Source organism: Thunnus thynnus, chromosome 21, assembly GCF_963924715.1.
Source record: "Thunnus thynnus chromosome 21, fThuThy2.1, whole genome shotgun sequence".
Taxonomy (NCBI): Eukaryota; Metazoa; Chordata; class Actinopteri; order Scombriformes; family Scombridae; genus Thunnus; species Thunnus thynnus.
In genome coordinates, this window is record NC_089537.1 from 9,256,168 (window position 1) to 9,269,184 (window position 13,017).

General features: G+C 41.4%; 1 protein-coding gene across 1 annotated transcript; it reads right to left on the minus strand.

The window, feature by feature from the left end:
* Positions 1–359: 359 nt before the first annotated feature.
* On the minus strand, positions 360–12,053 carry nfx1 (nuclear transcription factor, X-box binding 1). Its single transcript, XM_067577946.1, has 23 exons — positions 11,776–12,053; positions 9,729–10,586; positions 9,197–9,358; positions 8,832–8,909; positions 8,555–8,660; positions 8,240–8,311; positions 7,969–8,108; positions 7,748–7,847; positions 7,426–7,643; positions 6,550–6,647; positions 6,431–6,461; positions 6,258–6,340; positions 5,300–5,408; positions 4,979–5,098; positions 4,817–4,896; positions 4,495–4,725; positions 3,978–4,051; positions 3,794–3,895; positions 3,266–3,403; positions 3,067–3,133; positions 1,222–1,367; positions 1,003–1,107; positions 360–842 (listed from the first exon to the last, which is right to left on the minus strand). Exons 1-23 carry the CDS (start codon positions 11,792–11,794, stop codon positions 767–769), a joined length of 3,213 nt encoding a protein of 1,070 aa, XP_067434047.1. The 5' UTR covers positions 11,795–12,053; the 3' UTR covers positions 360–766.
* Positions 12,054–13,017: the final 964 nt, after the last annotated feature.

Below are 13,017 nucleotides of genomic sequence, written 5' to 3' on the forward strand. Positions count from 1 at the left end.
CCCATCGAGTCCACAGGGGAGCCTGACCTAAAACCTTCCTTAAGGTTTCACCGAGGAGTTCTTTTTTTTTTAGAAAGTGCAGCACAACATCTGCTTGTTTTGAAACAAAGCTTTCTATCCGCAGTGCAGCCCACTCTTATCCACCCACGAACTCCATCAGCGGAGGTTTACTACTGACGCTCCGGCTCAATAACCAGCGAGAAAGAACAAGAAAAAGCATCTTGTGTTTGATAATCTTAGGAGAGCTCAAGCTGAAGAAGAGTCTTTCTGTTGAGATACACAATGAGCTATTTTTATGAGGAGAAATTGGATATTGAAGCTAATGCATTAAAGTCATATAAACAAGTTTGTCCTTTGAGTAAGGAAGAATTCACTTTTTATTGAATTGGCTCCAATGAGGGAAATGGTTGCAAACAAGAGGAGGAAAAAAAAAAAAAAAAAAAATCACTCAGAAGCTTTTCAAAACAATTCAACTTCAGAATTTATGCGTGTCTGGATCGACTTTAATATCTAAATTCAAGGGGAACACTTGACCCAGGACTTGTTTAATTCCTCCTCTGAGATTTAGCGAGCGTGGGCGTTCTCGGAGGGCAAATCACATCAGACATATTCTAAAACAATTTTATTTGATTAGTAGGCTGGAAGAATCCTTATTGAAAAAGCTTTCAGAGACAGCTTTCATTTTTTGGCAGATGGAGACATTTTTGATGCATTTCTGAGCGCAGATCCTGAGGTTTCCTCTTTTTTTTTTTACGCCTCATTATGATTAGTCCTGGACATCAAAATAATCAATCACAGGTTCTTCTTTCACCATCTTCGACCAGGAGCTTCCACTGACGGCCCTGAGAGCAAAAATGGGAAGAAAATGAGGGCGCAGGATTAAATTTATTGATTCATTCTTATGCTGTGCAACATAAAATAAGTGACTATTAAGGACATAAGGCTGTTGCAGTAATCAAGCCAGTGCATGAACAGACTCTTTAACCACAGAAGGGAACCTACTTGCTGCTGTGCTGTTTGATATGAGCGATGGGAGGAGGGGCCCTCGCCGCCGTCTCTCGCTCGATCAAAGATGTCAGCGTCGAGTTTGGACAGACCGACTTCCCCCTAGATACACAGACACATCCTCAAAGCTATAATCAACACTGTTTTTTTTAATTTATTTATTTGTGACTATCTGCATCAGCCAACAAGTTCCTGTATGTCTGGAAACGGTCTTACTTGTGGGCTGTGATGACGACGTTGCGTTTGGGCTCGCTGTCGTAGCTCACGCTCTCCACGCCGTAGACCTCGGCCAGCTCGTGGATGATCTTCCGGTGTTCTCTGTTCATGGGAGGGAAGCAGTGGCTCCTCTTTGCCTGTTTTCCCTGCAGACATCAGTAATGTATGTCCATTAGGGATTTATATTGAAAAAAAACAAAGCTTTTCTGTCTCTTTCCTCCAGACAAATAACAGTTAAAAGAGTTTGGATTGCTACAAGCACTTTTATTGACTTTTTTTTTTTGCAATCAGGCTCTAAAACCGAAGAGTGGAGGCCGTCGTAGCAGCGTATTAATGGTTTGGGTGCATTGTTTTGGTGTCTACATACTTTTGGGCATTGTAGTGCATGCATGGCCTATTTTCTGTGTTTTCTGTGTTGGGCTTTTTATAGAAATACACTACAAAAGACGACGATGGAAAACAACAACTGGCAGAGAACCGGCCCGCTTTCTTTGCCAGAAGCTAGTTAGAAACTATTACAGCCAAATTTCAATAGAGAAGAAAATTTAATAAGCTTGTTTTGAGGGGAAAGTAGAGGCCCACACAGGAAGGAAGAGGGGAGAAAACGAAGGCAGTGAAGGCAGCACAGTATGCAGCGAATTTCAGACGTGAGAATATATGATAAAACTTTTCATAAGGCAGAAAAGCTTTGCCCTCCATGATCCATGAATCATGTTGTTCAAAAAAAAAAGAAAGATTCAGTCTGTGATAAACAAGCTTTTACATTTAGCAAAAAAAAAAAAAATCCAAAGCAGCACCGACAGCGACCTTGACGGCTACACTCCTGATAGCCTCAAAGCATCAAACAAATCTGAAAAAAGAACATGAGGCTATTTTTCTAACTGGCCCATGAGGTACCTACTAATTTAGTTTGGTTACTAAAGAGGCTTCATCGTCAGAAATCTACAGGAAACCACAGCTGGTTCCATCTCGGAGGTCCACTGGAGAATTGACCGAGCTCAGAAATAGCTGAATATACAACGACTGGGTCAGAAAAAAAAAAAAAAACATGACAATGATGTAAGTCGTGGGTGAAGATTCGTATCTTAAATGTCAACAATGAGTTGCCTGATCAAGTGCAGAAATGATGAAACTATTTTAACAGCTGCATTTTAAGCAGAATCTGATGTAATGGTCTTATTTTATCAAACATCTGCTGCAGCTATCTGCCCTGCTACCAGTTGTTTTCTCCAACAAGTGATAATATATCCAAAACGTTATATCAGAGAAATCTGACAAATGCATTTGAACCCGCTTTGTTTTTAAGGATTGCATTTGGTAATCTTTCAAACACTTAATACAGACTTCTGGACTTCTTGAGATGGCATATGATGCCGTTTTATATAAACTGTTTTTGGAAATCTTTAGTGTCTGTTATGTAGTGCTTGTGAGGGGTTTATTGTTGTATCTTTGTGGATCATGTTGAGTTAGGAGTTCATTTTGAGTTCTCTTTTATAAAACGGGATACCTGCTGTTATAATTCTGTCTTGCAGTGTTTAAACTGCTTGTGACATGCAGGAAATGTCCTTGGGGACAATAATGGTATCTGGTGGTGTAAAAACCAGACTCCATATTGGATTTATTAGCTGAGCAGATGCTTTATACGCCTGTTAGATATCTAAAAAAGGGAACAAAAATGTTAAACAAGAGATTTAAAGTGAAGGTTATCAACATGCAAGTTGTTGTCAGTCATTGTTGCCCAAGGGCAGCAGGCTCCCGACACAACCACCAGAGGGAGCATCACATTACCGGGAGAAGTCAGTATGGATCTCCATACTGGCACGAGCATTCACAGTATCTTCTTACCTTATTAGCGAGCTCGGCGAGATTCTTGATCTCCTCCTCTACCTCTGTGACAAATTTCAGGTCTTTTCTGAAAGAGGATGTGGGAGGATTTGTTAGTGTGCTGGTTGATCTGCATCTGTACTTGATCTGCAAAGGAAAAAATGTAATAAACCGGTGCAATAAATCAACAGCTGGTAATAAACAAGAGGAAAAGACGGACCTGGCGTCCTCTTTGAGGCTGTCGCTGTATACGGAGGTGGAGCGGACGTTGAAGGGGTCAGAGGACGAGTCTATCTGTAAAGCCTCCGCCAGCCGCTTGTTTCTTTCCAAAGTGGCACACTCCTGGTCACATTCAAGCCTGAGGAAACAAACATATACTCAGGTTTTACTTCATATCTTTAGGATGGATGTCGTTTAGGGGTACCAACATACTGCATATAAAACACATCGTCCTTAGTTCTGAATGGCTGAGTCATATTAGAAGCAGCTATAATAACTTCCAAGTATTTAAATATTAATGCACAAACAAGAGGTCTTCAGTCATAGTGAACAGAAAATCAATTTCTATGCAGAAAAGCATTTCAGTGTTTCATCACAACACCGTAACTGTACTAAAAATCACTGCAAATAACTGCAATTACAATTTGCTGCTTAAAATCATTTTGTTTGTGTATCTTGATATGCTTAACGATCAAAATCACTTCTGTAGAACATTTTATAATTTGAACAGCTTTTCCTCCATCACTACCTGGTCTGTTTACGCTCTTTCTTAGAGAGGAAGGGGCCGATGTCCATAGAGTCACCGAGCTGCATGTCAGACAGTTTACTGGCCATGGCGATGGCTGCATACCTGCAGAAACAGACGATGTAAGAATGTTTTAATTATCTCACAATGAAACAGCAGAATACACACAGAAAAAAGTTCAACTAACCTCTGATAAGAACTTGCCGCCTCTGTGCAAACCACCGTTTCCTTTCTTCGACCGCAGTCACACTGCAGAGATACCTGAGGAAGTTATGAAGAGTCAGACTTCAGCTCAGTGAAAAATACTTTTTTTATTCAATTGTTGCTTTTCTGAAAGTTTGACGGCACTCGTGAGGAATTCCTGTAGCTGTGAGAGGTTTCATTATTTATGGAGTTCTTGAGTATAAAGAACTGCAGCTGACATGTTATTTCATTCTAGTCGATTGCCGAACACACAGCTGGACTGTTGAACATCATCTGTTAGATATGACACATTCATATAACTGAATTTATTAGCTAAATTTTCAGAGTTATTACAGTTACAGTTATTACAGTGCAGTAATAAGTTATTAAGCTTTTAACGGTGTGAAAATATGTCTCAATTCTCCCTGAATCCTCACTGTAACCGAGACCATCTGTAAAAAATTAGCAATCCGTTTCTAGCAACTGGAGGTCCAGCTGTTCTCCGTGGTGGTGCGCTCTACCTTGGCAGTGCAGGTGGTGCGTGGGCAGCTGCTGCCTTTATGACAGGGAGCGGAGCACGGGTGGCCGCAGTCTGGACGAGGCAGCGTGCAGGGCTGGCGGCAGCCGCCTTCTGGCAAGCAGTCGCCCCGGTGACAGATTCGTCTGCAGCGGTGTGTTTCACATGGCAGCTCTTTATTACACGTCAGGCCGCATGAAATGTCTTGCAGATGACATGGGATGTTGCTGCGTTGCTTTGGGTCAAAGAGAATAGTTTTCATTTAATCACAGGAACAAAAAAACGTAAAATTACTCGTGTATATTCGTGAGCTCAGGAGACGTCACCTCGTGCTTTCCCATGCACCATTTCTGAGTGAGGTATGTGCAAGGTGGACACTTCTCTTCACTGTGGCAGTTGTGAAACACTAAATGAGAGATAAATGTTAGGAGCATATTCTCATGTGCGGCGTGTAACTGCTTCTGTGAGCAATTGTTGTTCAGTCTTACCTGGATGGTCACATTCATGTCTTCTAGTACACAGGTTTTTGCACTCTGGTGGTTTCGTGCCACAGGGGATGGGAGGGTACAAAACGGTGAGCCCGCAGTGACACGTCAGCTCGTCAAAACCTATAAACACAAGAAAAATCATGACACCACATAGGATAGAAGCAGTGTGGCAGCATCACAGCACAGTAATACAACAAAGAGAAAGAAATTAAACAAAGATGATGTAAAAAACGAGTGAGTGAGAATAACTATGTGGTTCTTCTGAGTCTTGGTTCATAAACGCTGCGCTGTTGGACAGGAGGAAATGACTGCAGGACTCACTGGACTGCCAGCAGGGTTCACAGTTTCCACGGTGACACGGCTCTTGGCAGCGATGGAGGCCGCAGTTGAGCTTGTAGCCGCAGATCAGGGGGCACTTGTGCTCCACATTCTGGATGGAGAGAGGCAGAAACCAGTGACACCACCTCCTACAATCTCGCGGTTACCCAATAACAAAATTAAGATTTTATTTGGATTGATTGTGAGACCTTTAATATAATATCTTAAAAACTTTCAATCCTTTTAGCGGGTATGTGCGGCGAGCTGAAATCTAATTTTACTGTCACCTCCAGATGGTGTACGGGCGCAAAGTGGAAAGATTAAAAAGGCGGAGCCGCGGTCCGACTCCTGTCACTGGACCTCGGCAGCAAAATTAAACAAAGCAAAGTCATCAAATAGCCATCCATCACACTCAAATTGAATCCAGATCCAATTAAACTGGTTGAAAAAAAACTGGTACCAGCAACATAAAACTATTTAGATTGCAGAGCCGCTTTCTTGATTACAAGGCGCAGCTGAGAATAACCAGATTTTAAACTATGTGATCATTGTTCCTTTTTACCTGCACAGCGTTCCTGCCTTTGGCTGTAATTGTTCTGATTTTTGGGATATTTACTGCAGCCAAATCACATAATATTTTAGTGTTTGTGACTGATGCTACAGGAATTCAGACAGTCTGTATCTCGGCCCTCTGTGTCTGTTAAAGTTGGCTGAAAAAATATTATAAAAACCGACGATTGCCAGAATAGTTGTCGGGTTATTTAGTGGAAATTAAGCAATAAATCTTTTGTGACACTACTTTCCACATTTTTGTAGTATTAAACCTTTAGAAATTCAACTTAGTATCACAAATCCCAGTTTCTGTTAAATTACTTTTAACGTCCGTTTATTAAAACACTGCCTGAGGTGTCGGGACTTAAACCGACTACTCAAAACTGGCACAGACTCACTGAACACTCACCACGCAACACAGCTCGCCACACTTGTGTCGGCCACAAGAGCGTTTCTTGTTGCATCTCCTCTCGCAAGTGAAGACGAGCTCATCTAGAGTTTAAAGAGTCAAACACAGACAACAAGTCAGGTGACTGGTGATTTTACATTATTTAATTTAATCTGGATGTGGTTAAATCTTACCTTCTTTTTGGATTGTGGCACATGGGACCTCCTGAATAATAAAAAAAAGGTGTTATGAATAAAACAATGACTCCAGTGCCGACACAGAAAACAAATACTCTACCAGTGTTTGGGCTCACTTTTGTCTTGGATCCGCATCTGCATCTGACAGTAGAGGTCAGGGAGCAGGGTCCGCAGCTGTCCTCGTGGCACATCTTCTCACACATGTGGATGGTGTCTGAAATACCACAAGTTCAGTACGTCATCTTACAAACGGTAAGAACAATGCCTGGAGGCTTTAGATTACGCACATCCTGTTTGTACACACACACACACACATAATACTTAAGACTGTGAAGAAGTTAAAAACAGATTCTTTGTTTCGGGAATAAAAACACAGCCGAACAGAAGATGGTGAAGGAATTGGGTCATTTTGAAAAAAATCACACGTATGAGCATGAGATTACATCTTCATACAGCTAGTTACAGGAAAATCACGACAGCCTGGAGTAAAGCCATATGTCAGAAAATGCAGATGTAAAGAAGAGTAATCTAATGATGCAGATGATCTGCGACTGTAAGTAAAAACCTGAGGCTTAAACATGACGTGATGGAAAAGCGTGAAGTCTTTAAATTTGGACAGATAATGCCTGCGCTGACATCACATTTAATGCTTTCTCTGCTAATTCTCCATGCGTCTCTTTACCATTTTAAAAACTAGCGAGCAAAACTGAAAAGATTTGATGCATCTCAAAACCGTGTCATTACCATGTCCTGTTTTTAAATCTAAGAGTCAACGTGACACTTGTGAGAAGAGAATGTGCTGTGCTCAGTTTTAAACAAACCATTTGAGCAGTTTTCTTACTAGAATATATATTAATATATTACGTATGTTCCCATCTTACCTGTGGTCAGTTTTAGATCTTTAGTGAGGATAGCTTCAGTTCACCTGTTACACTATATTATAACAAATTGCTTGCGCTTCATCACACACACACACACTTCCTCTTCCTTACCGCTGGAGCCACAGGCCAGTGGTTTGTTGCACGTCTTTCCGCAGGAGGGGATAGGATCAGAGCAGCTTTGTCGTTCAGAGTAGCCCAGCTCCAGGAGTTTGGTGAGCGGGGTCTGACCGCAGGGACACGTCTTCACCAGGCTCGGGGAGCGAGGGCACGGCTGGCACGGGCCACGGTGGCACACCTGCTGGCACCGATGAGCTTCACAGTTTAGCATCCTGAAAATACAGAGTGTCGTGCTGTGATGGAAACTGTCGAACTGAAATAAATGTTTTAATATTAAATGATGGCGGACGTCATTAGTGCTGCGTGATGAACTTACTTTCCGCATATTTTTTGACAGGAGAAATGTCCCGAACCGTCAAATCCATCTTTATCAGTCCCACACAGGACTTTACGAGAGGTGACGCCACAGTAGCAGACTGCACGTGAGCACAGAAAACAAATGAAAAACATTTAAATGATTTATTTATTCTTACAAGAACTGCAGCAGGACAATTTTATCAGTCGGGATATTTTGTGTCCCGGCGAAGTGAGACTCACCCTGCTGAAGCTGCAGCTGGCACGGCTGACACGCTCCGCTGTGGCACACCTGAGCGCAGGTGTGGTCGGCACAGTTGAGTACAGCACCACACACTTTGTCACACTGGAGCACCGTAGCCTGGCCGCAGCGCATCGGTTGACTGCAAAGACACGGTTCAATCATATGGTGTAAATATCTGATGAACCAAACACTGTTGACTATAATAACACAGATAAATATTAGAGTACACAGATAGAAACGTGCACACACGATTAATGCTTAATGGAGTACCTGGTCTTCCCACAGATGCAGGATTTTGTTACAAAGGCAGGACACTGTGGACAAGGTCCAGGGTGACATAAGCTGAAGGGAGACACAGAAGGTATTGTTTTCAAATAACATAAAAATGCCTGAACTGGAAACATGATGTGACGCTGCGTTATTCTCACAACCTGTTTTCTTTTTTAAAACTTTAAAATCATGCAAAATGTTTATGAATCTTTGAATTTTCCCCTCACAGTGTAACATCCAGTCCCAGCATATTGTTTCACTGAATATTACCTCAAAACTGAACACCATAAAAATAAAGTGTTTTTAAGGGCTCACATGTTACAGGGGTGGTTGCAGTCCACCCCGCTCCTCTTCTTCCCACACATGTCACCACAGCTGTGAGGAATCTCGCTGCGCCGCCACTCTGGGTTCGTTACTTTACCTGCAAATCACGTATGCAATAAAAAAGACTGATGGCTTTGTTTCAGTCGCTGTCAATCACAGACTCAACAGCTTATAGAGCTCTTCAAAATGACAGAGAGGATTTAGACTTATAGATAATCTAATTAAATTAAAACTGACAACTAATCGCATGAATGAAACAATCACTCACCACAGAAGCAGGTGTAGGAAGTCGGGTGTTTCAGTGCAACATTCTGGCAGGCTGGACAACGCCAACCTTCAGCTGAATCTGAAAAACAGCTTCATTTAAACATAAATACTATTTTTTTTTTATATAAACTTTATCTAAAGAGACCAGCAGATATTCCAGCTGGCCTCACATGCTGTGCAAAACAATACACTGTTGATGCAGCAGGAACTTCACACAATGAGAGCTGTATTGTTTGTTTTTTTTCTGTTGATGGGGCCACATTCACTGTACATTACAGTGTATTTTGTGTTGTAGCCACACAGAGAAGAGTCTAGGTCAGCGCTGTCTGAACCGGTCAGAGAGGAGACGGTGTTTAAGGGTCGTACCGTCTGCTTGAGAGGCCGGGGATCGAGCCCATTTCTTGATGCAGTTCAGATGGAAGACGTGGAAGCAGCTCTGGCAGTTCCACACCGGAGCCATGACCCGGATGACATCGCAGCACACCATGCACTCGTACTTCTCCCCGGACAGCTGTTCAATTAGACAGCCTGCGGAGATCAGAGAGAACCTTCGATTAACATCTTTAACCCGACAGACCCTTTGGCAGCTACATCAATCCCAAAGAAGGGTTTCCAAATTTCTAAAGATACTAATTATGTTGAATTACAAGATGTATAGAAGGGTACACAAGCCATCAAATTTACCATTTGACACAACAGTGAAACAACAAGCACAAACAGACTATATATGATGTTGACAACCAGTGTGAAAAGTGTGTGAAAATGTAACTTTGAAGGTACTAAAAGGGAAAATATATATCAGGAAAACAGAGTCAAGAGGTTAATTATTCCTGGACTATTAAAATATCATTAAAAAGCAAAAGAGATTGGTGATTTTTTTAGCAAGCTACAGTCTGACCTGTCTGAGTCTCCTTGCTCTCTGGAATCTTGTCCCAGTTCCTCTGGCCGGGCCTGTGGTTTTGGTGGTGTGGTCGTCTCTGCCCTCTGGTCTGGAGCGGCGTGTGTCGTCCTGAGCCTCTCTCAGCCTTACAGGCAGGATTCTGAGAAGATCTGCCGTGGCCTGGGTTATCCTGCCCGCTGGCTCCCCTCTCTGAGCACATTTCCTCTTGAGCCGGTGGTTTGGGTGGTTTGATTGGTCCTTGTCGTCGTTTCGTTTCAGTGTGTTTCCTCTGATGGTCGTCACGCTGGGAGTCTGAGTCCGGACCAGTCCTGCTCCTCTGCGTTCTTTCCCTGGTTTCTGATGTGTGGTTTTCTCCTTTGGTTTCAGTGTTGTACTCCTTTAAGTGAGTGCCTTTCTCATTGTGTTCTCTCCTCTCATTAGGATGTTCAAAATTTCTGCCCACATCTTCTCTCCGCCAGTTTGGCATATCAGGTCCATCCATGGGATGTGCACCTGACTGGAAGCCACCCATACCTCTGTTGTGGGCACTGTCACATCCAGGTCTTTGCCACCGTGGGCCTGAGCCACCAGAATTCCCATTTACACCTCTATTCCCTTCCCTCCTCCCTCGACCTCTACCTCTCCTCCTGGCACCGTCCTCTCCCTCATAGGGAGGATGCTGAGGTCCTGCATAATGTGAATTATTATGGCCAAAGGGGGGTTTATAGCCCTGATGAAAGTATCCATATTGTTGAGAAGGATCATATCTGTTACTACTCATGTTTCTGTCATTGTTGTGTCTGGGTCGACCCCTTCTGGATTTGTGCTGATTCGGCTTGTGATGTGACGTCCCATTTGGATTAAGGTCAGGTGGATCTGCAAACAGACAAACTGTGAGGGTTAAAAGCCTGAAGCTGTGTGTGCAATAATAACAACCAAATACAGTCACAGTAGATATGTTTAATAGTAGCAATGATGAAAACAAAGATTATAATTTTGGAGTGATTTCAGACATTATTATGATCAATCCTGATAGATAACAGCTGTAAACGGTAATTTTCAATTTAAACTCTAGAGCTGCAACAATTAGTCGATTAATCAATTAGTCACTTGACGAAAACTGAATGCATTTACAAGTTTATCTGAAGCTTAATTTGAGGCTTCAGCAGTCTCACTTAGTCATATCAACTGGATATCTGCCACATTTACAGTCCTTTTAGCATCAAATTCCCTCTGTGTTTCCCTGTTGAGCTGTGGTAGAAGTATAGTAATAAAAAGAGGGACTTTGGCACTAAAAAGACTGTAACCTTGAAAGATATCTACTTGATTTGACTCAATTGAACAGCTGAAGCTTCATATTAGCCTCAGATAAATTTTTAAATGCACAGAGGGAGGCTTGTGGATTTTGGTTCCCATCACTTACATTATAAGTGCATTATGAAGGGATCTTCTAATGGTCAGTATGAACAGGAGGAATGATTATGGCAAGAAAAACCTGCTTCAATGTTAGTTTGGTCATTGAGTGTTGTTTTAAGTCAGACTTGAAAAACGGTGTGAGGGAGAGGAGCAAGAATCTAAAACAATCAAATATTTGTTTTGTTTACTACCACTATAATTTTTTAAAATGAAACTTGGAATCCATCTGTTGATTTATTCATTTACTGGAGAGCGACAACACGTTTAACACCTCGTATTTAGACCACAATGATCACCATCACTATGTATAGCCAGTAGGTTTTTTTTTAAGCCAGATCAGATGTACTGTTGGCTTTCAAAGTTCAGTCACATGTCACCTAACTGATCGTACAGACATGCTCGGCTTACTCTGGCCATAAATGAAAATCAGCCGATAAAGCAGCTTATTGATGATAGATAAAAGTTAAAATCTTGGCTAACGTCAGCTAGCTAACGAAACTGGCACATAAGCATGTGACCAAAACGTAAGGAAGCGAGCTAAAGTGGGCAGCTTACTTATATTTTAACAGTAAACGCCAGTTTTAGTAACTTTAGTGACCACTGACCCATCATTTAGCTAAATGATTTAGTTAGACAGCATGTTAGTTACCTGAGGAGCCCTCAGCCATTCAGTCTGAGCTGTGCTTGTTTCTTCTCCCACGCCACAAGTTTTTTGGGTAAAACTGGCTGTTTTCTGAGAGATGACAAGCGTTGGCAGGACTTCAGCGACAATATCTGCCTTTTCACTCTTGTTCTGGTTGTTATTAGTGAGAGCAGCTCCCCCCAAAAAGCAACAACAGCCTCTTTTTGCCTTCAAGTGACCTTATCAATATTAGCTCAAAGCTAGCACAAGCGCTGTCAAGCTATCAAGCGTTATTTTTCCCCACCCGTATTCTGTGAGGACCCGCCCCTACGCCGCCTCTGATTGGCTTACTCTGATATTCTTCCACTAAAAGTAACCAATCTCACGCCTCATACCTAAAGCTAACCAATCCAACCAATGAAGGCAATGAGTACTAGCCAATCAGAGGCAGAGATGGGTGGGTCTTCGCGGGATGCGGGTGGGAAAAAAATTAGGCAACTATCGATTGTGGGACTTCCGATTATTATTTTCAAAATAAAACGGAAATGATTCAGAATTCACAAATTATTCAATCTAAAATCAATCTGCGAAAACGGTGTTTCCTTTACAGAACTCACATTTTACAATATAATGGTTTTAAAGATATACTGTAAACCATGAAGGGGTCAAGCTAACAGATATAATTGTGAAATTATTTTTCTAGGGACAAGCCAAACCCATTCAAGGGTTCATAGATACAAAAAATATGCGTAACTGAAAAAAATGCTGCAGATTAGCCGCAAGATGGCGCTTCATGTTTGGATTTGTATAACAAGAAATACAGAGGCTTTTATATATGGGATATGGAAAAATTATTTTTAAATTGTGTATTTGTGCAACATATATCATGGTTTTGTATACATTCATGCATTTTTTGTCTTTTTTGTAATTAAAGTTTTTTATTAACTTTTTTAAGATATGCAAATATAATGAAACACAAAACCATTTATTACAGTAAATCAATGAAAAACAAACAAATTACTTACACGTACAGTAAAAAAAAAACCCAAAAACAGTAACTGTGGAGACAAAGAATAATTAAAAAAAAAAAAAAGATTCAAAAGAGGCAATGTCTGTAATCTATTTTAGTCATGCATATATATTTTTGTTTTAAAAACTGGTAGAGGTGTTACCAGGCTGCTCTTTTACATATATAATTTATATATATAATGATGCTACAAATCTCTAAGATGTCTAACTTTAGATGAACAACTTAAACATTATAGACGT

What these genes read in the sequence shown, in the direction of transcription:
- nfx1 (XM_067577946.1), bottom strand. An exon ending in ACATGAATGTGACCATCCAG is followed by an intron (nt 4,897 to 4,978) that starts GTAAGACTGAAC and finishes TCTCTCATTTAG; the next exon opens with TGTTTCACAACTGCCACAGT. An exon ending in GTCGTCATCACAGCCCACAA is followed by an intron (nt 1,108 to 1,221) that starts GTAAGACCGTTT and finishes CTGTGTATCTAG; the next exon opens with GGGGAAGTCGGTCTGTCCAA.